This window comes from Amphiprion ocellaris, chromosome 2, assembly GCF_022539595.1.
Source record: "Amphiprion ocellaris isolate individual 3 ecotype Okinawa chromosome 2, ASM2253959v1, whole genome shotgun sequence".
NCBI classification, from domain to species: Eukaryota; Metazoa; Chordata; class Actinopteri; family Pomacentridae; genus Amphiprion; species Amphiprion ocellaris.
The window spans coordinates 10,626,726-10,652,188 of record NC_072767.1 but is presented as its reverse complement, the minus strand read 5'-3'; the positions used below and the strand labels follow the sequence as shown (position 1 = coordinate 10,652,188).

At 39.2% G+C, this 25,463-nt stretch overlaps 1 protein-coding gene across 3 annotated transcripts; it reads left to right on the top strand.

Moving 5' to 3' along the window:
• The first annotated feature begins 7,246 nt into the window (after positions 1-7,246).
• prrx1b (paired related homeobox 1b) lies at positions 7,247-25,211 on the top strand. 3 transcript variants are annotated; one of them, XM_035958549.2, is made up of 5 exons: positions 7,247-7,986; positions 15,905-16,080; positions 20,528-20,709; positions 22,816-22,881; positions 24,365-25,211. In XM_035958549.2, exons 1-5 carry the CDS (start codon positions 7,740-7,742, stop codon positions 24,495-24,497), a joined length of 804 nt encoding a protein of 267 aa, XP_035814442.1. In that variant the 5' UTR covers positions 7,247-7,739; the 3' UTR covers positions 24,498-25,211. The 3 variants fall into 3 exon arrangements, with proteins under 3 accessions (XP_035814442.1, XP_023148814.1, XP_023148813.1); XM_023293046.3 differs by having other exon boundaries at positions 22,816-22,875; positions 24,363-24,420; XM_023293045.3 differs by lacking the exon at positions 22,816-22,881 and having other exon boundaries at positions 7,252-7,986.
• The last annotated feature ends 252 nt before the right edge of the window (positions 25,212-25,463 follow it).

The following is a 25,463-nucleotide window of genomic DNA, read 5'->3' as shown; positions in this document are numbered from 1 at the left end:
CTAATGCTACATTGTGTTAGCTAATGGTGTTGAAAGACTAATTTATGATTAGAAAACTCTTGTGCAGTTATGTTAGCACATGAATAAAAGTGTAAGTTTTCATGGAAAACATGAAATTGCCTGTGTGATCCCAAACTTTTGAATGGTAGTGTAATGTGCACATGGGCATACAGTAAACATGACTACATACATGCATAATTATTTTTGTGTTGTGATAAGTGAAGCCATTTCTTGCATGTCTTTGTGTTTACCTTGGGATGTTGAGATAAATTTCAGAGACATCTGATATGGAAATGATTTTAATCCAAGGTAAAGCTGCAGCCTACGTCAATTCAGTCACCATTTCTTTTTGCAATTAATTCCTGATTTTGTAGCTGTGGTTTGTAGACTTGTTGTTGTTTTATATCATTATTTATTGTATCTCTTTCAGTATTTGCAAATGAATCAAAGTAATAATCAGTGTGATGTGTTCTGGCGAGTGTGGAGAGGCCTTATGAGTTGTGTCAAACAAAAATGTAGGTGAAAGTTTAAACAATGGGGGAAAAAAATAACTTGGCTGTATAAATACGATGTAATATACATATTTTATCTGACCATTGAATTTTAACCATTAACATTTAAAATTCATCTTGATGGGTGAGTAGGATTTTGTGCATTTGCTGTTCAGCCACCACCCACCGTTCATCAAGCTGGACCAACTGCAAACCTGTCCTGACCCTAATTATTCTTGTGCAGGCATTTGGTCCTGACTTGAAGTACAGTGTGGAGTTTCATGACTCTGTAGTGAGGTTCCACCTTAAACTCAAAACTACTTTTATGAAATCCAGCATTAATTTATGATCATTTGTGTTTTTGACTTGCACAGTTTAAAACTGTATCAAACAGAAAAAGTTCAGGCTTTAAGATTTAGGTAATGCATTTTATTGAAGTTAAATCTGAGCCCAGAAATTGTTGGTTAGACAGACAGACAGACAGACAGACAGACAGACAGATAGACAGACAGACAGACAGACAGACATTTTTAATGCTGGTAAAATTCTTGAAACATTTATTGAACTGTTGGTTTCGGCATAGGAATAAAATAAAGTCAACTATTTCATGTTACAGATCAGAAATGCAACCCGGGTTCCTCCAAATCATATTATGGAAAATGACACTCAAATGGTTCGCATATAGTATGTCCACGGACATTGCATTCAAATGGATACTTTTAATTCTGTTGGATGTCTTTTTTCCACATATAAACACAAATAAAAGAGTACTGATTTACAAATTTTGTTGACAAATTTTTCTTTCAATAAGTTTTGTTTTGGAAACAGTGACTAAAATATTCTGCAAATCAGTAAAATATAGGAGGCAATGAGTGCAACTGATTAATTAATTTGATTATTAAATTTATTATCAGGCCAAATAGACACTCAGGACTTTGTAAAAGATGTGAGAGGTGATTGTAAATAGTTACATGCTTTGCATGCTCCTTCTCAAAGAAAAATCACTCCTCTGTTGCTCTTGTTGATTTTTTATTGAAATTTTTAGTATTTTCAATGAAATACTTGTAAAGACTACCTTCTGGGCATTTTGTATAGAGTAGAGGCAGACAGATTCAACCTATGAATGTTTGTTTATGTGGTTTGCATCTCAAACCACTGGATTTTCAGAATATCCCTGCAAAGATTTTGCAGTGTATCCACATTTAGGGTTCCCCACATTCTTTCAGGACATATCTGCGATTGTGGGATGCATAAACCAAATGTACTTACCTTAAGTGACTTGACACTTCTGCTAATGGCCATTAAATACTTAGCCCCAAATTTATTCAAATGAACTATGCTGTGTTTAATATGCTCTGCTGTCACTATTAGGCCATTATTGATTTTTTATGAATGAACACAAGGATAAAATGCATAGCTAACTTCTGTGTTTTGCACAAACTGTCTCTGCTAACATCAGCTTTGGAAGACATTTTCCTCACAGAGATGTTTGGAAGTTTCCATTTGCAGACTGTAGTGGCTAGAACAAACAGGCCACTTTCACATTGAGCTCTGAACAAAGAATAGGGGCCCTGTAGGAGAAGACTGAGTCTGAGACATAGCCCCCCCACCCCCACCCCCTCTCCACTCCCCCACCTTTTTTTTTTTTTTTTTTGGCCCTAGCTGGCATTGGATTGGACTTGTAGCCAGGAAAAGAGAATCTGGGGGGAAAACTAATGATGAAAAAGTCTACTCTATCCCTGTGTCTTCATTAAATACATGGAAAGAACGAGAGAGGCACATCTGGATTCAATCCCCGTCCCTTTGATGGCATCAAGTGTTCTTTTCCCAGATCAGGGGGCTGGAAGCTATGGGATTGTCTATGGCAGCTCAGTGCAGAGAGTTGACTCTTGCCATATGAACACACGACCCTCCCAAAACTTAACCCCCCACCCACCCGCATCCAGCTCCAGCCTTCTTTCATCCCTTCATCATGGAGATCTCTAAACCAAATAACCTACAGCTCAGTACCAGCTCTGAGAAGGGAGTCTATACATTTCAGTTTTGCGATAGCCTACTGACATTTGAGGAGACTGTTCTTCCAGATGGAAATATTGGATTTTTTTACTCCACCACATTTTTCTGATGGCTGGGGTTGTTGTACTTTACACGTTCAGAAAAAGGTCTAAAATAAAGTGTTTTAAAATGACCTTAAGCAGAGGCTGCACTTTTGGCTTGTGTTGAATACAACTGTGACCCCCACATCACAGTTTCACTACAGAGCTATTTTCCTGTTCAGGTTTGTCTCCTCTGAAGCATTTTTAAAGCATTTTTAAGTTATAAATGTATTCAAAACTTTATTTTAAAAATCAGGCAAATATACTTTACCGTGATGATGTCCTGTCAGATTCTTCTTTAGACTCCTGGAGGACCACAGTCTTAGAAAGGTTACTCTTTCAGTAAAAGTCTTTCTCCTTTTCTCTCATCTTTAAGATAAGATAAGATAAAGTTCTTTATTTCTCCCCACTCCAGGGGAAATTTACATTGTTACAGCAGTTTTATTTACAATATATACAAGGGTGGCAAAATTTTTAACAGAAAAAATAAAAATAAAGTTTAAAAGTGCAAAGATGTGCAGTGCAAGAATGTCTGTGCAAATTTTATGGTTTGGGGTGGTAATGATATAGTCCAGTTTATGTTAACATCAGCCAGTGATGCTGATGTTGTAAAGTCTTATAGCAGATGGGATGAAGGACCTGCGATAGCGCTCTTTCTTGCAGGGTGGATGTCTCAGTCTGCTGCTGAAGGAGCTGCTTAAAGACCCCACAGTGTCATGCAGTGGGTGAGAGGGATTGTCCATGATGGATGTGAGCTTTGACAACATCCTCCTCTCACCCACCTCCTCTATGGAGTCCAGGGAACAGTCCAGGACAGAACCAGCCCTCCTGACCAGTCTGTTTAGTCTCTTTCTGTCCCTTTCAGTGCTCCCTGCTCCCCAGCAGACCACTGCATAGAAAATAGCAGACGCTACCACAGAGTCGTAGAATGTCCTGAGCAGAGTCCTGCACACTCCAAAGGACCTCAGTCTCCTCAGCAGGTGGAGACGACTTTGGCCCTTCTTGTACAGGACCTCTGTATTGTGTGTCCAGTCCAGTTTGTTGTTGAGGTGAACACCCAGGTATTTGTATGTGTCCACCATGTCAATGTCCAAACCCTGGATGTTCACCGGTGCAGTCCGGGGTGTCCTCCTCCTGCGGAAGTCCACGATCATCTCCTTCGTCTTACTGGCGTTGAGCTGCAGATGGTTTCACTCACACCAGTCCACAAAGTCAGAGATGACCATCCTGTACTCCCGCTCGTCCCCTTCAGATACGCACCCAACAATGGCTGTATCATCGGAGAACTTCTGGAGGTGACAGCTCCCAGAGTTGTAGTGGAAGTCCGATGTGTACAGGGTGAAGAGAAAGGGGGAGAGCACTGTCCCCTGTGGGGCCCCCATGCTGCTGACTACCACATCAGACACACAGTCCTGAAGCCTCACGTACTGTGGTCTGTTGGTGAGGTAGTCGATGGTCCAAGCAGCCAGGTGACAGTCTACTCCCGCTCCTTCAAGCTTCACCCTAAGCAGAGAAGGCTGGATGGTGTTGAAAGCACTGGAGAAGTCAAAGAACATGACCCTCACAGTGCTGCTGGGTTTCTCCAGGTGAGTCAGTGATCTGTGCAGCAGGTAGACCACTGCATCATCCACTCCAATGTTCGGTTGGTAGGCGAACTGCAGTGGATCCAGATACTGGCTCACCTGGGGACGGAGGTTCTTGAGGACGATCCTCTCCATGGTCTTCATCAGGTGAGAAGTGAGGGCCACAGGTCTGAAGTGGTTAGGCTCCCTGGGGTTCCTGGTCTTAGAGACAGGAACCAGGCAGGAAGTCTTCCATAACAGAGGAACCCTCTCCAGACTCAGGCTCAGGTTAAAAATGTGCAGCAGCACCTGACAGAGCTGGTCTGCACAGTCTCTAAGGAGTCTGGAGCTGATTCCATCAGGACCTGCAGCTTTCCTGGTCTTGATCTTTTTAAGTTCACTTCTCACCTGATCAGCTGTTATGGAGAGGCAGGGGGAGGGTGGCAGGAGGAGGGGTGATGGTGGTGGTGGGGGGTGAGACGAGGAGGGGTGATGGGGCTGTATGCGGAGTCCGGAGGTGGTAGAAGACGGGGATGGGAGGAGGGGTGCTGTTGGTGGTGTTGGTGGTAGAGAGCTGAGGTGTGAAGAAGGAGCTGGCTGGTCGGTGCTTTGATGAGAGGGGGGAGGAGTGGGAGCAGAGTCGAATCTGTTAAAGAACAGATTCAGCTCATTGGCCCACTCCTAATTGATTTGAACATGAAAATCTTCCCAAATGTTTGGTGGACTTCATGGTATTTTCTTTATATATATATATACACAACATTAGGGATTTCTAATGTCAAAACACTCTGAAAAAGAGAGATCATATACTGGTTTCTCTTCATTGGCTTCCTGTTAAATCTAGAATAGAATTCAAAATCCTTCTTCTGACATATAAAGCTCTTAACAACCAATCTCCATCATATCTTAAAGACCTGATAGTACCATAATATCCTAGCAGAACTCTTCACTCTCAGACTGCAGGCTTACTTCTTGTTCCTAGAATCTCTAAAAGTAGAATGGGAGGCAGAGCTTTCAGTTATCAGGCGCCTCTCCTGTGGAACCAGCTCCCAGTTTGGGTTCGGGAGGTAGACACCCTCTCTATTTTTAAGACCAGGCTTAAAACCTTCCTTTTTGACAAAGCTTATAGTTAGGGCTGACTGGGGGACCCTGACGGGGTGAGCTGGTGTTTTCATTTGCACAACTGACTTCCCCTCTTGACGTCCTTTAGTTTGCCCCCAGTTATGCTGCTATAGGCCTAGGCTGCTGGGGAACCTCTCTTGATGCACTGAGCACTTCTCTAACTACCTATGTATTTACTATACATTATTGCATTACACTCACTCTGTTTCTTTCTGTGTCCTTTCTCTGAGTGTCCCTGGTCCCAGAGGGGATGCTTCAGATGTGTGGTTGTTCTCCCACCAACTGGCCTAATCTCCATCTGTGGGATGCTGCTGCTGACCTTCCTCCAGCCCACTGCTTCCAGCTGCCCATTTCCACCAATCTACTCTGCATTGCCCTTACTATACTTGATTTGCTCATCTACATATTTTTGAATTTACCACCAGCTATATATGTAGTATATTTAATGCCAGAGCCGTACACCATTGCAGTAAACTATAATTAGTTTCCATGTCAGTTGTACTTTGCATGTATCATCTGTCTTATCATGCATGTATCAAATTGTGTGTTTTATGATGTGCCCCCCTCCACCTCTCTACCTCTACCCCTCTACCTCTACCCCTCTACCTCTAACCCTCTACCTCCATCCCTCTATCTCTACCTCTCTACCTCTTCTGTCCCTCTCAACCCGCCCGGCCAGCAGGCAGATGGGTCCCCCCACATAAAGAGCCGGGTTCTGCTCGAGGTTTTTTTCCCTGTTAAAATGGTGTTTTCCTTGCCACTGTCACCTTTTGGCTTGCTCTGGGGGTCAGGGATATGGGTTCCGTAAAGCGTCTTGAGACAATTTGACTGTAATTGGCGCTATATAAATAAAATTGAATTGAACTGAATTGAAAAAGAATAATGCTCATACTCTTTCAGTTTTCCTTCCACTACCTGCCAACAAAGTTGGGTGTGTTTTAGGCCATCAGTTCAGAATTCAGTTGATGGAGTGTACATCACTGATGCTCCTCCTGCTCTGATTAAAATATAGGAGAATCACAGACATGTCTAGTAGCAGCTGTGTGATTCTGTTAAACTACTGAGACATTATAAGACCATAGAATCAGCAAATGACTGTTGATGACTGGTTGGCTGATAAAGTGAATGTGGAAGTTCTGATGCCTATATTCTAAAGGGTCTTTTGGTAAGTATGTTAAATTTAAAACAAGGTAATTGGGTGGTAAGCACCTGAATAGATGTTATAGTCAAATACCAAACAGGAGCCTAAACTCACTCCTAGATTTACCAGCAGTGTTTCAGTTTATCCAAATTAGTCCAGAGCAGGAGTCAAAATCCCAAAAAACTGCTTCGCCCTGAATAGTTTAAAATGTGAGACACCACTTTAGCTTCATTTTAAGTTTATATTTAAAAGAATGAATTCAGTATCATTTTCTGCTCTGATTGTGTTTTTTAGAGTCTCTGACAGCAGCCTGTACCCAGGCAGACAGCTCTGTGGATACCCTGCTGCTGGTTATGCTTGATTTAGTTGGTGGCAGACCGCAAGACATTTAGAGTGGGTTTATCAACACACAAACAGTGATAACAACAGTGTGTCTCCCTACAAACTGCTGACTGATGCTCCCCTCGCACACACTCCCACTCGCGTTAGTCGTTCTGATGTTTGCCAGCCAGGAGCACAACAGCGGACCAAGCCAGGGTTGTTGATGGTGCTGCTGATGTTTCTGCTGAAGGGAGAGGAAGAGGAAGGAGGTGAGAGAGGGTTTAGAGGGGTGGCAGCTCGTGGTGGGGGCCTGTGAAGCGTCAGACACAGCATAAAGGCATGTAATTATACGGCTCCTATTAAGGGTGTGTTAGAGTGTGTGTGTACCCTCGCAGGGGCCGCAAAGTTTCATTTAAGAGAGAGAGAGAGTGTGTAAGAGAGAGAGAGAGAGAGAGAGAGAGAGAGAGAGAGAGAGAGAGAGAGTATGTAGCCTGGAGGCGCGGCGGTAACGTTCTGCCTCCCTGCGCCAGAGCAAGCTGTGTGCACACTCGGAGATTTGCGCATCTGGTCGTCATCAGCAGCAGCAACAGCAGCAGCAGCTTTCATGCTCAGATGTGTCTCAGTCCGACTGAGAACAGAGCTTCTTCTTCTTCTTATATGACTTCTTAGAAATACTCATTTGAAACTCGCTCTTTGGCCACAGGACAAAGCAGAGGCCGATGTTTCTCCTGTTTGACGCGCACCACTGGATGGATTGGCTGTAACGGGTTCGATTGGAGAAACGCAGGCGAAAAGAAAACTTTGTTGAAGTTTGTTTGAGCCGTCTGAGGCTGATCTAGATGTGAACAAATCTGTCTCTCGCTCGGAAAACCCGACTTTCTATCTGGCTATTTTCTGGAGACGCAGCTTGTGCGTTCTGCACGCACGGATCTACTTGGCTCGCTTGTGATTCTTTGCTTTTTTTAAAATTACTCCTCCGTTTTTTCCGCAGTACCCCAGTTGCGTCATGACTTCTAGCTATGCACATGTAATGGACAGGCAAGCTACGATATCAAACCGCCTGGAGAGTCCCATCACGTCTAACCTGGACAACCTGCAAGCCAAAAAAAACTTCTCGGTAAGCCACCTGTTGGATCTAGAAGAGGCAGGGGAAATGGTTGGCACCCACGCAGACGAGAGCGTCGCGGAGGCGGGAAGGAATATGCTGGAGTCTCCGGGGCTTACCAGCGGGAGCGACACGACCCAGCAGGAGAGTAAGTGAAAGGCAGATCGGAGAGAGGCTGAACACAGAATGGGACTAAGCACGGGAGATCAGAAACAACCTTTAAAGTTTTTTTTTCCATTTAAAAAAACTGATGTTTTTGTAGAACCTCTGTGGATAAACCACACGTAATCAGGCACAGGGAACATCACATTTCACACAAATATAGTTTTAATGACCGTGACAAGCTGAAAGCTAAACTGACTTGTTTTTAGTGTTGCGGAGTGTGGATGGAGCAGAGCATGTATGGAAGGAATCCTTTAGTGAGTTTTGGCAGTGCATCATCCCTGACGGCCTCCCGCTCCAAACCCCCATTAATTTACCATTAACACTTTGAAGCTGCTGAGGTATGGTGATGTTGGTGGACATGGTCAGCGGAGGAATCTCACGGCTCGAACTCAGGGCTCATAAATCTCCTTCTCATAACTGCAGACCGAAAGAATGTCACATTATTTATCGTCCACGTTTTGATCTTTTTAGTCTGGCGAAAACAATTACTTAAAAATTTATCTTTTAAAAAACATACTAACAGTGAGTGTCATGATAACTGCTCCAAGTTTGTGATTGTATGGAGTTTTTTTTTCCTGTAGTAAAAATAATCTTTTTGAACTATTACTCATTAATTCCTGAGTGCAGATAGGAAGCAGTCCCTTTGCTCATCGCAGCCCGATAATCCTACTTTTTATTTATCATTGTCCTGTACTTAACTGTGCCGTTGCGTGCATGGAGGTCGACTACAAGTTGGATAAATCCTCGTGACAGCGAAGAAACCGGTCGCTCTCCGGCGCTCCATTGCGAGAGTAAATAAACGGTGATCTACAGAGGGCCGTTCACCGAGCTCACCTGAAAGGTTACACAGTTTAATTACTGTTATTGTTATTGTTAAGGCTAAAAATCGAAGTGGCGACTGTGAGAAATATACGTGAGGAAGTGGCCGGGTTAATTCACGCTTATTTTCGGCTTGTCAAAACACTTCAGCAACATCGGAGCCCAATCGTTTGTCATAATTACCGCGCGTATCCTCGTTCCGACAATGAAAGAGTCAGATAACGGCATCTGATCGGATCTGATTTTGTGCAAATGTGACTAACACATGGCAGAGGAAATGAATCGGTCATGTTCAGAAAACGCAGTCTGCTCTGATCAGTAGAAACGTGTCTCTTGTATTCTATCCAGTATTCTGGCTCAGATTTACACCAGATTCACAGCGACATGTTTAGGATGTCATTATACGATTTTTTTTTCTTTCAATTTACTGACAGAGACGTGAAAGCCACAGCTGCTCTACATATTTTGGGTCATTTTCACAAAATAAGTTTGGGGTCACCCAGACAAATTCATGATTTCCATGAAAACTAATAATTGCACAAGGGTTTTCTAATCATCAATTAGCCTTTCAACACTAGCTAACACAATGTAGCATTAGAATACAGGAGTGATGGTTTGCTGGAAATGTTCCTCTGTACACCTATGTAGATAGTCCATTAAAAATCAGCCGTTTCCAGCTAGAATAGTCATTTACCAGATTTGTAATGTCTATACTGGATTTATCATTCATTTAATGTTACCATCATTGAAAAAAAAATGTGTTTCTTTCAAAAATAAAGATAAACATCTTCAAGTGAGCCCAAACTTCTGAACGGTAGTGTATTTTACAAATCTCCACCATGTTACACACATCTCTATTTTTTATTGACTCCATAATACATAAAATAGCATTTCATTCTAAAACAACAAAATTGATATGTTTTCCTACTCTTTTATTATAAGAAATTGCTGATGGCATGGAACTGAGTGGGTTAATTCCTGCAAATGCGCTCAGTCACTGCAGGAGGATCACCACCATGGTTTCATTTCAACATCAGCCTGAAGAGACAGGCTGGATAGATATTAATAGAACAGTGTTTTGTGGAAAATGATCAGTTTATTTGAATTTTATTTAGATGTTTGAGTCCACTTTAAATAAAACTCAGAATGAACATATATGGGGTCATTATCCAGAAAAGACATGAAGCTGATTTTAAGTCGGTCTTGTGTTATTACAGGACCTTGCATTTGTTCTTTTCCAAGGTATTTTAAAATTATTCTAAATATAGCTTTACTAAAATACATTTGGATATTTTGTGCGCAGGTTTTTCTTCACACACCTTCCATAAATGTTTCGTGAAAATAGCGAAAATAAAATTAACTGAAATGTTAAAACAGCCTGTACAATTCATTTAGTGAGCTATTTTTACTTTCTCTGGTGATTTAATTAACCTAACTAACTATCCAACCCCCTTTGTTGGCCAGTTTACGCCTCAGCCTCCAGCTGAACACCTTCACATTCAGATTTGTTGTCATAGCACAGAACAACTAAATTTAAACACTAGTAAAACTGACCTCAATATATACACTATATATATATATATATATATATATATATATATATATATATATGTGTGTGTGTGTGTGTGTGTGTGTGTGTGTGTGTGTGTGTGTGTACACACACACACACACACACATTTTGTACACATAAAATAATTTTCGGGAGATTCCCTGAGTGAAATTCCACTTTAAAAAAGGCAAGTGTATTCGTGAGTATTTTACAGAGAGACTGTTCAGATGATAGTTTTCTTGAGTGAAAACTATTCAGTGAACAAGAGGTTGTAGTTTTTATTTAGCGTCTGTCTGAGCAGCCTGGTGAACAGGATGGGACCAGTCCCTGATGATGTTTGTTGCCTTCTGGAGGCAAGAAAAGCAGGGAGAGTGAGTTTGTTATTGCTGTGCAGCTCTTATCACCCTCTGCAGAGCCTTTTTGTCAGCTGTTGACATACAGACCCATAATGAATGTATTGTCAGTGACAGCGGCCTACCCAGAAGTCTCTTCTCCAACCAGACCTAGCTTCTCTCAGGTTGTCACCAGAGTAGACAAGTCTGTGGACTGATGACCCGTTAAACGGCTGCTGACCGTTTACAGCCACACTTTACTGCTATTTGCTCTGTTTTTTCCTTGTGAATCCACCATGTGCCTACCTTGAGCCACTGATCTGAATCAAACTCAAAGGAAGCAACACAGTTAGTCCTTTGCTTTGCAGATTAGCATTTTACTTGTGAAACAAGTGATGGTTATAGTTAGTTTTTATTTCATTCACCGACAAAAGAAAAAACAAACAAACAAAATAATTCAATTCAATACAAAAATTAAAGTTTCCAAACTTCTGAAAGAAAGGGAGCAGAAAGAAGAATAAACTTCTGTAATTTATATCAATCAGCTTAGATTGAGCATTAAAACACACAATAAACAAACAAAAACATATTGAATCATCATATTATAGAAATGATTGTGCATTTTTAGAGTTGGTTGTGAACCCAGGACCCCCTCTAAGGACTTCTAAAATAAACCTGAGAGGTCAAATGATGATTAAAAGAAGTATGAGGGGAAAACAGAAAGTTTTCTTTTAGGCCAGACTTTTTTATTGATTTTCAAAAAGATGTAAAATAAGTGGAAAAAAATTAATCTGAATACAAATAAAGAGAAATGAATGGAGAAATGCTGCATTTTGTTGTGAAATGTTTCTACTTTTTCATATCTACAACAGAAGAGGGGGAAACATTTTTCAGTTGAGCTCACAGCTCAGATGGTTGCTGGTGGCTTTATTGTAAGTATGGGTCAAAGGCCAAAGAGATTGTGAGGCAGCTTTTTGAAACACAGTATGTCGGTGGACCCCTGACACAAACTGGAATCCAAATGAATGGGCTGAAAGAAACCAAAATGAACACTTTTCTTCAGATATACATCAGCCTGGTCTTACCTGCGAGAATCATTTCAAATGCAAGCCTTCTTCCTCCATATTTAGAAAAATGAAATATAAAGCTTTAAATATTATTTCTATTCTGAGTTTCTTGTGAATATATGTGATATACACATGGCAGTGTCTGACAACAGACAAAATTCAAACAAACAAACAAAATGGAGTATTCAATGATCGAACGTGTTTGTGTGTGGAGAAAGTATATTTATAGTAAAAGCAGCCCAGAAAAACTTTTACACCATTCATTTCATGTCAAGCCTTGAATTCTACTAAAGGCAAAACATACTCTAAAACCCTTTTAAAAGTACAACTCTACAAATAGAGTGGTTAAATGTGACCTACTGGATTATGAAACCTATAAATTCTCACTGCAGTTAAATAAAAATATATATATATACTCAAAAATATACTCAAGTGGAAATTTAAATCAGCGACTGAAATAGTTTTTGACCACATAAGTCAACTCTTTGATTGTTTTTATGGTTCTTAATATTCCAATTTTTCACTCATTCTGATCACTTTTTAATTTCCACGTTGAGATGTTCACACTTAACATATCGGCAAGACATTCACACACACACGCGCGCGCGCTCACACACACACTCTCTCTCACACACACACACACACACACACACACACACACACACACACACACACACACACACACACACACACACACACACACACACACACACACTAACCTGAATCAGCAACACCCCACAGTGATACTTGATCAGGACTCTAATAAGTATTTATATTGATCCATTGCCAGCTTAATTAAATGCAAATGCAATTATGACGCAAAATGGAAAAAACAAATTTAAAAAACACTTGAATAAACAGATAAATAATTTTTGACTGTTTACACAAGTGTCAGTACTTGTGCTGCATTTAATGAGCAACGGTGTTGATATACTTATGTGTGTCTAAAATGTCTAAAACTGACTGTCATCAGCTACCAACAACAGTTTCTGAAAAACACAGAAGGAGATGAAAGACTTTAAAGCAACAAATGATATATTTGGTCAAAGATAATCAGAGAAACTGAAGCTGAGAACTAATCCTAATCTATTGCATTCTGAACTGAGTGTAAGAACACATGGATGTGCATGTCAGAGCAGCTACACGGTGTGGTGCAGATAATTAGGCGGGAACCTTTTTGTCAAAGTGTGATTTTGTGGTCTTGTTGAGCCACAAGGCAACTCCACTAATTGCACCCTGCAGGAATACTGAGCTGAGCACAGCGCTGAAGGTACTGCACAATAAATACATACACTTTGGCAAAGAACTTCCATTTTTTTTCTGCTTTTTTTTTTTTTTAGATGTTTGTTCGGTTAAGAAAAGGGTTAAGGAATTATTTCTGGCTATTTCGGGGCTTATTTGAAGGATCTTCAGAGACCAGCTGACTGAAATTCAAATTCAAGTTTTCACGTAGGGTAAATATGTTGTGTTGGTGGCACTGATGGAGTGAACATCAGTGTGTGTGGAGAGAGACGACATGAACTACGCTGTCTCCAGAAATACTCCCCGTCAGCTTAAAAGAAACTACATTCACGTTTTGTATGAAACGAGCCTCTGGTCGGTGACCGGACGGACAGAGGCCCGGGTGGCTCTGCGTCCCGTTTAGAAGCAGTACTTTTCGATTGAAGTTTCGTTTTCAGCCGCTGCTGGGTTATGACAGACACCAAAATAGGCACTAAAACCACTTTCGGAAAATGTCAGGCTTCGGTTGACATTTTCACAACGATAACTACAAGCTTGATGAAGGTTGGTAATGTTTGTGAATGGGAATGTGTGTTTGGGTTCAGACAGAAAACTCCTTCACTACAGGACCACATCTCTCCGCTCTGCTGCTGCTGAGGCCGGACTGCGCGGCTGAGAAGGAGCCGACGGTTGCGTCGGTGTCCGGTCCGGCTACCGGGCACCGGGTTGATCAAAAACAAACTCTCAGAATCAGGCAGAAAATACGTTCCTCTGAAAACCTAACCGAGAATGCAGTTTAGTTGAACAGGAATATGATTTTGGGAGACAGGTTACTGTGAATGCTGGAACCTCTTTAGGACAGTAGATGTGTGAACACCTTGATCCTGGTGTGAAGGATCTATCTCCTGCAGCTACAGCTCTACCTTCACTGCTTCTTCAGTCTTTAATCAGCAGTTGACAGAATGCAGGGATAAAGACAACTGAGGTTCTGCATGAATCGGGGACAGACTTCATTGTGAAGTTCGTGTCTTGTCTCGTCTTTTCATCCTAATCCCGTCGTTACCAACCTACATTCCTACTGATAGAAGGTTTCTACTGATAGAAGGCATCTACCGATAGAAGGTATCTACTGATAGAAGGCATCTACTGATAGAAGGTTTCTACTGATAGAAGGCATCTACTGACAGAAGGTTTCTACTGATAGAAGGTTTCTACAGATAGAAGGCTTCTACTGATAGAAGGTTTCTACTGACAGGGCTGGTCACATCAGTGATGGCAGGTAGCAGCTGTCATCATACCCACAGGTATCCGCCACTGATTAACTGTAGGTGAAATGAAAATGGACCAAAAGAGAAAAGCTACAAGTGGCATCCTGAGAAGGTGCACACAAAGAAAAGGCTTGAACTGATGTCTAGAAGCAGTGTGCAGGTGATGAAGAGACAGGAAGGTCAGAGAGGACCTCTGTGCTGTGGAGCAGCTCAATGAATTAACTCCATGTTTCACTGAGTCCTGCTACAGCTTTAACCACTTCCAAGGTTTTACTCTGACTTTAGAGAAGTTCGTGCTAAATTTATCTTAAGTGTTTTTAAAAACTGTTGTAAACGGTGACCGTGAATGTGTGTGTGAATATGTATACATATATGTGTGTGTATATATATATATATATATATATATATATATATATATATATATATATATATATATATATATATATTCTAATGGTCTAGTGTCAGTTCTATTTTAACATTACAACCTACAAGGCATATCATATTTCTTAGCCAGCTCAGTAAAAAAATGACTTGTAAAATCCTAAGAAACAGGTGAACATGGCTCTAAAGAAGAAAGAGAGAGGATAGAGGAAGAAAGGCAGGAACCAAGGGCAGAAACAGAGCTGCTCTACTAAATGTGGGACTGCTCAGTAAATTAGAGCACAAACATCAGTTTTGTGATCAGGCTGAACTTCATTCATTTTTTTGTTGCATTACAAAAAATAAAATAATTGGCAACTATGTTACTATACTTTAAATACTTCTGATAGTTAAAGCATATTACTAAACGGAGGAAAAGAAACTAACAAGTCAGATTAGGTGTCTGGTGATCATTACATCAATTCATTTTGAATTTTTGCGTTATGTGCACAAAGAAGAAAACCTTGGAAAATTAGTTTCACTGTTGTACTGTTTAGCCTGACATTAACAACACAAATGGATAGATTGATTTTTTTTTAAATTAAGGATTCATTGATTGACAAATTTTTGTGTCACTTTGAATTTGGTGTGTCGGCGTATGAGATGGAAAACCGTAATGCTGTAGTATAAAGCATGACGGTTTTATGGAACATCCGTCACTGTGTGCATTTTGACACAAATTCAAATCTAAATTTTACTCAGTGCAGTTGTAGCCTAAGAGGGAGAGCAGGTTGGCTATAAATTTTATGGTTAAATTGTTGAGCAAGAATCTTAAGCTGCTCCCAGTCTGTCTGCATGCATGGGAACAAAATGTTGCTTTGGATGAAAGCATCTGCCAAATGAATATAATGTCATACTGCACCTTTCAGGTGCATATAAACCCATCAGTATTTTTGTAATGCAGTCTAAACAATCAATATTATTTATTACTTTTATGCCAGGCCTTCAGACCTGTGATTAGACATTAGACTTAAAATGTTACTTGGATCATTGTTGCATCTTTTTATTTTTTTAATTTCTGATTGACACTTTCTATTAAGCTGCAGCAGTATCAGTAGAAGCAGTCATTTTCAAATGTAGAGAGGTCTATAATATTAAGATTTGATGTGTTCTGACGTTCTTTAAACTTGATATTTCCTTTGTCCTCTTAAAAGAAAGAAGTGTTTAGTATGTGAAAACTTACACTCTGTCTAATAAGGGTTCTTTCACTTTTGTCTGCCGGCAGATGAACAGATGAACACAGAGGAAAAGAAAAAGAGGAAGCAGCGCAGGAACAGGACCACATTCAACAGCAGCCAGCTTCAGGCTCTGGAGAGAGTGTTTGAGAGGACACATTACCCTGATGCCTTCGTCAGAGAGGACCTGGCTCGCCGGGTCAATCTCACTGAAGCCAGAGTCCAGGTAGGAAACAGGGACGCTATATACATGACAGAAAAAAAACATCCCTTATTCTTTCAATGTCATGTTCCCTTGTTCCCCTCAAGTAGCAAATCTGCACTTACATTCTCAGTCTCTCTAATGATTCAAACACCACATTCAGAGAGCTTTTTTGTCACAGTTTCCTCCCTTAAAATAGCACTTTTTTTGTGATTACTTGATCTATGAAGGTTTTTCAGTAGCAGTAATTTATCAGACATATTTAGCCATAAATTACAGGAGATTAACCAAAAAATGTCCCTAGATTGCAAGGCTGGCACAGTCATATTTTTACCATATAGAGACACACAAAAAAAGATTGCTGTAAACACACACGATACAGAAATTTGCTATATTATTTGTTGCAGAAAAAACTATTCTTGAAGTTCTGGCAACACTGTAGTATACTCACATCTCATATCTTAAAGTTGAAATGATTATTTTAAAAATCAACAGCGAGGACAGAGTTTTTTTTTTTTTTTTTTTAAAGAATCCAAAGCCAATGCAGTCATACAAACAGCGGGGCGCCCAGCCCTACAGCTTCAAATAATCTTAGATGTATTAAAAATTGTAATTGGTGATTGAAAGTCGTTAACATATTTTGATTTAATATTAAGCAACTGGAATAGACTGATAATTTCTCAGCACTTTACAGATGTTTCCTATCATGGTTGCATGATCTTGTCAATAATGACTGATATTTTAGGGTCTGTGAACAGTTTGCAAGAACTCCCCAGTGGACTGGATGTGATGAGAAAAGTGGATGTAATGATGTCTAATTTCCTCAGATGTTTACAGATAAGTGACAAACTGCAAGTTTCTGCAACACGAGGTCAGCAGCAGAACGGCATGTAATTGGTAAATGAGTGATGTCACACACCAAGACCTGATCTGCCAATCGAAACACATAATGGATTAACTTTTTTTTTTTCAAGCAATGAATATTTTTTTCTGTAATGAGTCTCTGTCAGATTGACAGCTGTAATTACAGGTGAAGGTTTGGTTTTAGAAGTAAGCGATATGGGACACAATGAAGTCATGGTTTCACATACACACACACACACACACCTACACACCTACACACACACACACACACACACACACACACACACACACACACACACACACACACACACACACACACACACACACACACACACACACACACACACACACACACACACAGGGCTTCTTTCAGTCTTTCACTATACAGTTATGTTTACACAAGTATCCGAACTCAGAGTGCATCCCAAACAGTATAAATACGAAGGTGATTAAGTCCAACTAAATCGAACAAAAGAATTAGAGGCTGTGTTAATTTTTAAATTATTACTGCACTAACTTCACAACAAATTGATTTTAAGCGCACTGTGGATATAGTGACAAAGCATTTATATCTTTCAGCATAAAAACAAAATAAATAAACAAATAAATACAGTAATAAAAACGGCATACAAATACTACAGTAAAAATATTAATATTAAATAAAATTCTATTAAAAAACAGTCCTTTTGACATGAATGTTTTACATATATATATATATATATATATATATATATATATATATATATATATATATATATATATATATATATATGATATGATATGATATGATATGATATGATATGATATGATATGATATGATATGATATGATATATGCCTTAACCTATGGGTCAATGGATATCCTAACAATGGGACATTTTAGTATGCAAACTAATATCAGTGAAAGCACTGGGCCACTTGATTCCTTTTTTGTCCATTTCTCTAATCCCTCCATGTATTGCCTGTCTTCACACAGAAAAAAAAAACTCCACTAATATATAGCACATAACAATAGAACAAACAAAAACATGCATAAGTGGGTGAGTACCTCACTATAATTGTCTTTTAAGCTGCAAAGCACTTGTCTAGGTAATTAGAAATACACCTAGTGAACCATAATTCTTGTGAGTGTGATATTCCTCTGTCACTGTAGTTCACAAATAGACGGAATTAAAAAAACAAAACAAAACGGGTGTTTCCTCCTTTGACTTAAAATAAAATTCAATCCACACAGGCACTGTCTAAAGGAATATTTGTCTTCATGAAAATATAAAAATAAATGACACACTATCCTGAGCCAAACCAACAGATAGCTTCATAAACCACAACCCTAAAACCTCAATCAGATATTTGAAAATAGATACTATAGGTTCCAGTAGGTTATCAACAATGGCCCATCTTTAAGGGAGGAATGATAATAATGTGTTCACTGATAAAGATTGAATTTAAGTGTAAACCTGTAAAGTATTGTAAACAAAGCTTGCAGCCAGCACTGTTTAGGCAAGAACAGTCTCTTCTAAATTCACCCTGCTTAGACCGTTGAGGCAGCCTGTATGTAGCTAGAGACTCAAAAGTCATGGCAAAAATAGTGGTTGCTGCTGTTTGTGTGGCTATGAGTACAACATAATAACTGAAGGTGACTCCTGAACCAGCATGTATGCAACAGAATTTGTGTCATCTGGATTGTAACTGCCTAATATAGAGGAGACCATTTAAGGAGCTTTTACACGGTACTATTGCTGCAACTGTGAAATTGTAAGTGCGTAGAGCAAAATGTGAGGGAGATACTGGATAAACCTAACTGTCATCAAAACAACTCAAGAAACGTTCAGCTTTGATGCACACAGGCCTCACTTGCACCTAATAATCATATAGAACTTATGGTAGAAGAAATAGTTAAACATTTCCAGCATATTTCTTGAAAATGTTAATGTATGCATAATATTTTTAAATGTATTCTCTTTCAAAAACAAGTAAGTATTTGCTCTGTGGGTAGACTGAGAGTTAAAAGGAAATAGTGATGTTGGAGCAAGAGAAGCAGCACATCTGTCATTAATGTGTAGCAAAGAGCGATGCAGAAATCCTTTGATAAAAAAGAGTTTGGGCTCATTCCTGAGGCTGTGCGTCAGCGAACAGCGAGCCCCTGTGAAGGCACACAGCTTCTAATAATGGATTTGATTTCACAGCAAGGAACAACATTAGCACCCCTCCAGTCATCATCATCTGTTAAGGAAGGTGGAGGTGTGTGTGTGTGTGTGTGTGTGTGTGTGTGTGTGTGTGTGTGTGTGTGTGTGTGTGTGTGGGGGGGGTGGGGGGGTGGGGGGGGGTTAGTCCTTGGTACTGGATGAGGTTAATTGTAGATGAAGGGAATGCAGGTGTATACATTTGTGTGAGGATGCAGGCATGGCAATTTTATGGCACGAGATAGAAGTTTTGAGACAGTTGTTTACATCGAATTTTATGGATCCTACTCCTACATTTGACTTTAAACTGTATAAAGAAACCTGGTTACAACATAGGACAAAAGCCTCATGTCCAAGTCAAAATAAACCCAGAAATTGCGGCATATTGTATAACATTTGGCTGCCAAGTTATGCTCTGTTTGAGCCTTTACATCAAGTAGAAACAGTTAAATGTCAGAAACGGACGAAATCACAAAAGGTTTTGGAATCCCAGCCAACAAAACCAGGCTACATTACTAATTTTCGTACAGACATTATTACCATATGTTCTATCATGTGTCATACTTTAAGAAGTTAATGTATCATTGACGGGCTGCTGGTGCAGCATTTTTTATATTGTCTCTTACTTAATAGACAGTAACTGCTGGTGTCTGGTGACCTGTGTGTGGAAGACTGGCTATGGTCACTTATTGTTACTTTTGCTGTGTGATATCACCTGATAGTTTCATCTGCTAATGACTTGAAGACTGAGATGTGTTTGGGTGGCCATGGACAGACTAGTGGCATGTCCAGGGTGTCCCCTGCCTTCACCCTAAGTCACCCAGGAATAGACTCCAGCCCCCCATGACCCTACAGAGGATTCAGTCGTATGTAGAAAATGGATGCAAGGAGAAAAAAAACAGATAACACAACAAAATCCAGGACTTACTTCAAATTATGTCACTGTGTTGGAGCAAACATTCAGAGCTTTTCTTTCACCTGTCAGTGTTAGTTGTTTTACTCTATACAGTTTTTATAACTTTCCAAATAGATTCATACATTCCAATAATAAATTCTACCTGTAAATTAAGTGAATTAGTCAAACTAGGATCCATGTTTTTTTATGGCAGCGTCATTTCATCAAATGTATTTAGATGTGTTATGCGCTATTTCAAATCAATTCAGTTTCATTTATATAGTGCAGATTCACAACGTATGTCATCTCACAGCGCTTAGAATAGTAAGATACAGACCTTAGAATTGTAAACAAGTTTATCTCCAGAGTTCAGCCCTACATGTTGATACTTTTGGAAATTTTAAGGGGCTTTAAGCCGGGTTTGAATACACAGCACAGGACAGTAAAGGTGGTGCCTCCCACAATACTGAAGAGGTTGAAAAATTAACAAACAAGCTAACAGTTCACTCATTTTGTTCTTTGTCATTCCAGGTTTGGTTTCAGAACAGAAGAGCTAAGTTCCGCAGGAATGAGAGAGCTATGCTGGCCAGCAAAAACGCCTCACTCCTCAAATCTTACTCAGGAGATGTGACAGCGGTGGAGCAGCCAATTGTTCCTCGGCCTGCACCGCGCCCGAATGATTACCTGTCTTGGGGAAGTGCTGCCCCCTACAGGTAGTGTCACCTCTGATAAGCTTAGCTAACATCACGTAATAACGTGACATTCACCTTACATCCACACTCTGCACTCTTTCTGTACCAACAAGTCAAGTGTGTTTACACTGATGGTCTGCATTGGGAGAAGAACAGAAATCCTTTATTTACATATATATAAAATATATTGGAAACAAGCTTTCTGTTTTCAGTGTTTGTATGTCCATATAAACATGATTAAGTTTTAAACATGTAAACAATACAGAACAAAAAATAAACAGCAAAAAACTGAAAAAATAACATAATGACTCAAGAAACAACTGAAACAATGAGCAAAGAAAAAATGAGAAATAAAATGGCACAAAGAAAGGAAAGAAAAAAATACAAGACATGTCAAGAAACACAGGACTGAGAAGAAAGGAAAGCAGAAAGGCAAAGGAAAAATAATGAGGCAGCAAATAAGGGAGACAAAGAGATAAAACTTGATTGATGTCATTTTTAAAAAACTTACTTGTTTAATTCAGAAGCTCTGAATGAACTACCACAGTCAAATATGCATAGTGGAGTAGAAGGTCTCCCAAAATACTCACTGCTCTGATACTTTTGCAGTACTGTGGTTCCTCAGCTGAAAAAGCACAAGATGATACCATGATAACCACATGTTAACACCACCTTAGCATCTCTCTCACACACACACACAAACACATACGCACGCACTGCTTGTCTGTTATTGTTTCATTTCCTATTCCTCTTCGACCTGAACATACTCCTCATACTTCTCTTGAAAGTCTTCATCTTCTCTGATCCACCGGAACTCAAACTGACTAAAACCTCTCATATATGATACTTCATTCATTTAGATTTTCTTTATACACGGTCAGCACTGCCTTGTGGACATAGGACAATAAAATGATGTTATTATTTGACTTGTCAACAAATTAAATGTGCACCATCAGTAGTCAGTATTGTGTGTATCCAAAGCCTGAGAGATCTTATCCTTCACTGATGTAGGACTCTATTGTTGTCTAAATATTCAATAAAAACCAAGCCAAACTGTTTCATCATTACAATGTCCACATACACTGCACTGTGGTTTATTGTGCCTCAATCCAGCTGGAGCACCAAATGTGAAATTATATATATATATATATATATATATATATATATATATATATATATATATATATATATATATATATATATATGTATATATATATATATATATATATATATATATATATATATATATATATATATATATATATATATATATATATATATATATATACACATATATATATATATACACACACAGCTCTTTGTAGAAATAACAGTATTATGCTGCATTTTTATACATTTTGGATACTGTTCCACAACAACATTTCCTAAATATTTTTCATTTTAAAATTCAACAATCATGGTGATAATTGACACAATGATATTGATTTGATCCATTTGTTATTTTGTGTGACCTATGAAGTTTTACTCACAATCACAATAATTGGGAATATAGTATTTCCTTTTTCATGCAGTAACAGTCTGTTGTAAAAATAAAATATGTAAATACTTTAGGTAAACATTGAAATTCTACCTCCATCATTCTTCCTTTTGTTGCTCCCTGACTTTTCTGTATTTAAAATCTCCACATTTTTACTTCTCTGTCTTTCTTACACTGTATTTGTAACCATCTTGCCTTTCTCATATCTTACTCCAAACTAACCGTGATGAATCCAAACACCCTTTTCCTTCCCCTCTCCTCCATCGTTCCCCTCTGTCAGCAGACAGGTCTAGATCCTGTGACCCTACTGATGAGGTGACAATGTGAAAACAAACCATATTAAATCCACTGTTGACCCCTGTGACCCCTCTCTGCTACACTGCACCAGATAATGAATTTTAAACAGAGAGACAGCTCTACTGGGCAACATTTTTTGTGACTCTGGTTACATTGGTCATGATTTACAGTAATCCTTCATTATGAAACTCTGTATAAAATGTCAGACCCTATGGCCGAGGCTTAAACTCACTGAGAGCTTTTTGGCCAGAGGCAGAACAGTGGGGGAAATCTTTTCTGAAGCAGAAATAATGCTATGTACTGCTAACACATCACTGTACATTATCCTTAAGCTGGTATCCAATGCCGGAGGGGGGGCCAGTGCGAGTGCCACAGAAAATGCTGCCCTCAGAGAACAAGTATGCTTTCACTTTACTACACCTAGTTCTTTTCTTGCTATCTTTGAAGAAGTATACCACTGTTTTTGCACATAAAGTTTAGCTGGTAATAGTAGTCTGGTGCACCGCACACGGCTTTATCACACAACAGTCATTGGTGTTTACAGCACACAAACTTTAAACTCAAAGTAGTTCATCAAAAGTTCTTTGAAACAGCAGAAGACAGGAGAAAGCAGCCAAAATACGCATATGAAATACAGGCTCATGCAAATATGGGAACAAGAATGATGCTTGATAGACAAATATCAGACATCATTTAGATATAGATTATTTTTCAGATTTTGTTTATAAATGTGTGTTGGACCCCTGGTAATTAATTTGAAACTTGATAACATCATTACAGTAAACCTGCAGAAGAAAACAAGATGATTGATCAAATAAAGTACAGTTTGCCCCTCTGTAGATTAACTACTGTTATGCATCAAAACCAAAAACTAATTTGTCAACAGTTATTTATAATATATTGGTAAAAAGACAAAAACAGGTCAAGAACACAAAGCAAAGCAAATGTTTGCAGTACACAACACAGATAGATCACTTTAAAATATAGAAGACAGAAAAAAACTCTTATAAAGGACAAAGGAAAAAAAACAAAAAACATTACCTAAATCAACTCACCCAAACAGAACATAAGTAACACATTAGGATAAAAATCCACATTGTGGTAACTGAGCTGTTGAAGATAAATGACTAAAATGGCTGTCTGATAAACATAGACTGTGGAGCACTGGGCATGCATTTCATTGCCCTAATCAAACCATCCTCTGATGAAACTAGTGTACCTTGTGCAAAGAATGTTTTTCAAGCTGACATTTGTTTTAGATGATGAACTGAGTCACATAAGAACTCTGAGCTATGCATTATGGTAGCGGAAGATTCCAAACACAAAACATAGAAAATTTCAAAAATGGCAGGTTTGTAATCTACACTCCGTTGATTGATTACTGCTAAATATACATTTGTGGGATTTTTTTTGTTATTGTTTGTTTGTTTTTATAGGCTTTTTATCCCCAAACTGCAATCTCATGATAATCAGACCCCTGTAGTTTGCAATGTAGTTTGCAAGGAGAAAAGAAAGACTGTTTGGGATTCTGCAAAGACCTAGGGTCACTAATTCAACAAGTGAATATCTAAGTTTCTCATGAATATAATTATAAGAGGCTGAAAGCAAAACTCAGCCTAAATATTTTCATGCCCTGAAAAATGGTAATGCAACATGAAGCACAGTTAACATGAGCTGATTTAAAATGTGCAAAAACACTGGTTGTGTTCCTTTGGGATTTTTTGTTTTCTGAGTGTGTCAAAGCTTTTCACATGATCAATTATATTTTTTGTTTGTTATGTTATGTATTTCCACAGCTGTGCCTCATGCTGAGCATTAGCTTGCTGTTACACACAGGTGATGTAACCTTTCCCACTCTTCCCCTCTCCACTTGCCTCTCAGCACTATGGCCACCTACCCACCCACCTGCTCCAACCCCAGTACATCCCAGGGAATGAACATGGCCAACAGCATCGCCAACCTCCGGCTCAAAGCCAAGGAATACAGCTTGAACCAGGTGCCCACAGTCAACTGAGAGACGGAGAGGCACAGCCTGGGCAGGAGGAGGGGAGACACTGTCCCCTCTGCTGTACGCCTGCAGATGGATGCTGTCTCTGAGATGAACATCAACTCACATAGCCTGGATCATGAAGTCTTCTTTCCTTTCTGGAGCAGCCATGGTGGCATACTGCTACCACCTACATGTCAAATGTTGGACACCAAGTGATGGCAGGATTTTCATCAAGCCTTTCTCCTGAGCATCACTGAACTCTTGTTCATACAAAAAGACATCTAGATTGGATGCTGTAACCACATATCTGCATAGTTTTTCATTTGTGTTTGTGACTGAAAAGGAAGGCGAGGTCCAATCAAACAACTTGTTTGTCTGGAGACTCATATATGGACTATGTGGAACCCCTTTGTCCCACTTTTTTGTGGTGTTGGATAGAATTACACACCAAAATTGGAATAATATTTTTCTTCTTTTTATGTCAACAACAAACCAGCCATGGACTTCCTCTGACATTTTTAATTTTTTTAAAGATAGTTTTGTTTTTTTCACGTCTTTCCATGTTATGCCAATGACAAGCAAACATTTTCAATGCATTTTGATTTTTATGTAATAGTCCAATATAAGGGAAAAGGCTAATGTATTTCTGAATCCAAAAAATAGTAGATAATATCCTATGATATCCTTTATTTGTAATAAGAAAAACTTGTATATTAATAAAAATGCATTTCAAGCAAAGCCACGGCACAGTGTCCAACTTGACCAATCTTAGAAAAGAAGGAATAACGGACATTTTCCTCTTTTTGAAGTATTTTGCCAGTTTTATCAAACAACCTCTGAGTGAATCCTTATGGTAGGAAGATTTATAAGTTATTATCAAAGAAATATGAATACTACAATACTGTCTGGCTTAAATCACGCCTCAGAAAATATAAGGAATAATTACGTTTAGTGTTGAGACCATTTGGAAAGCAAAATGATCCTGGACCT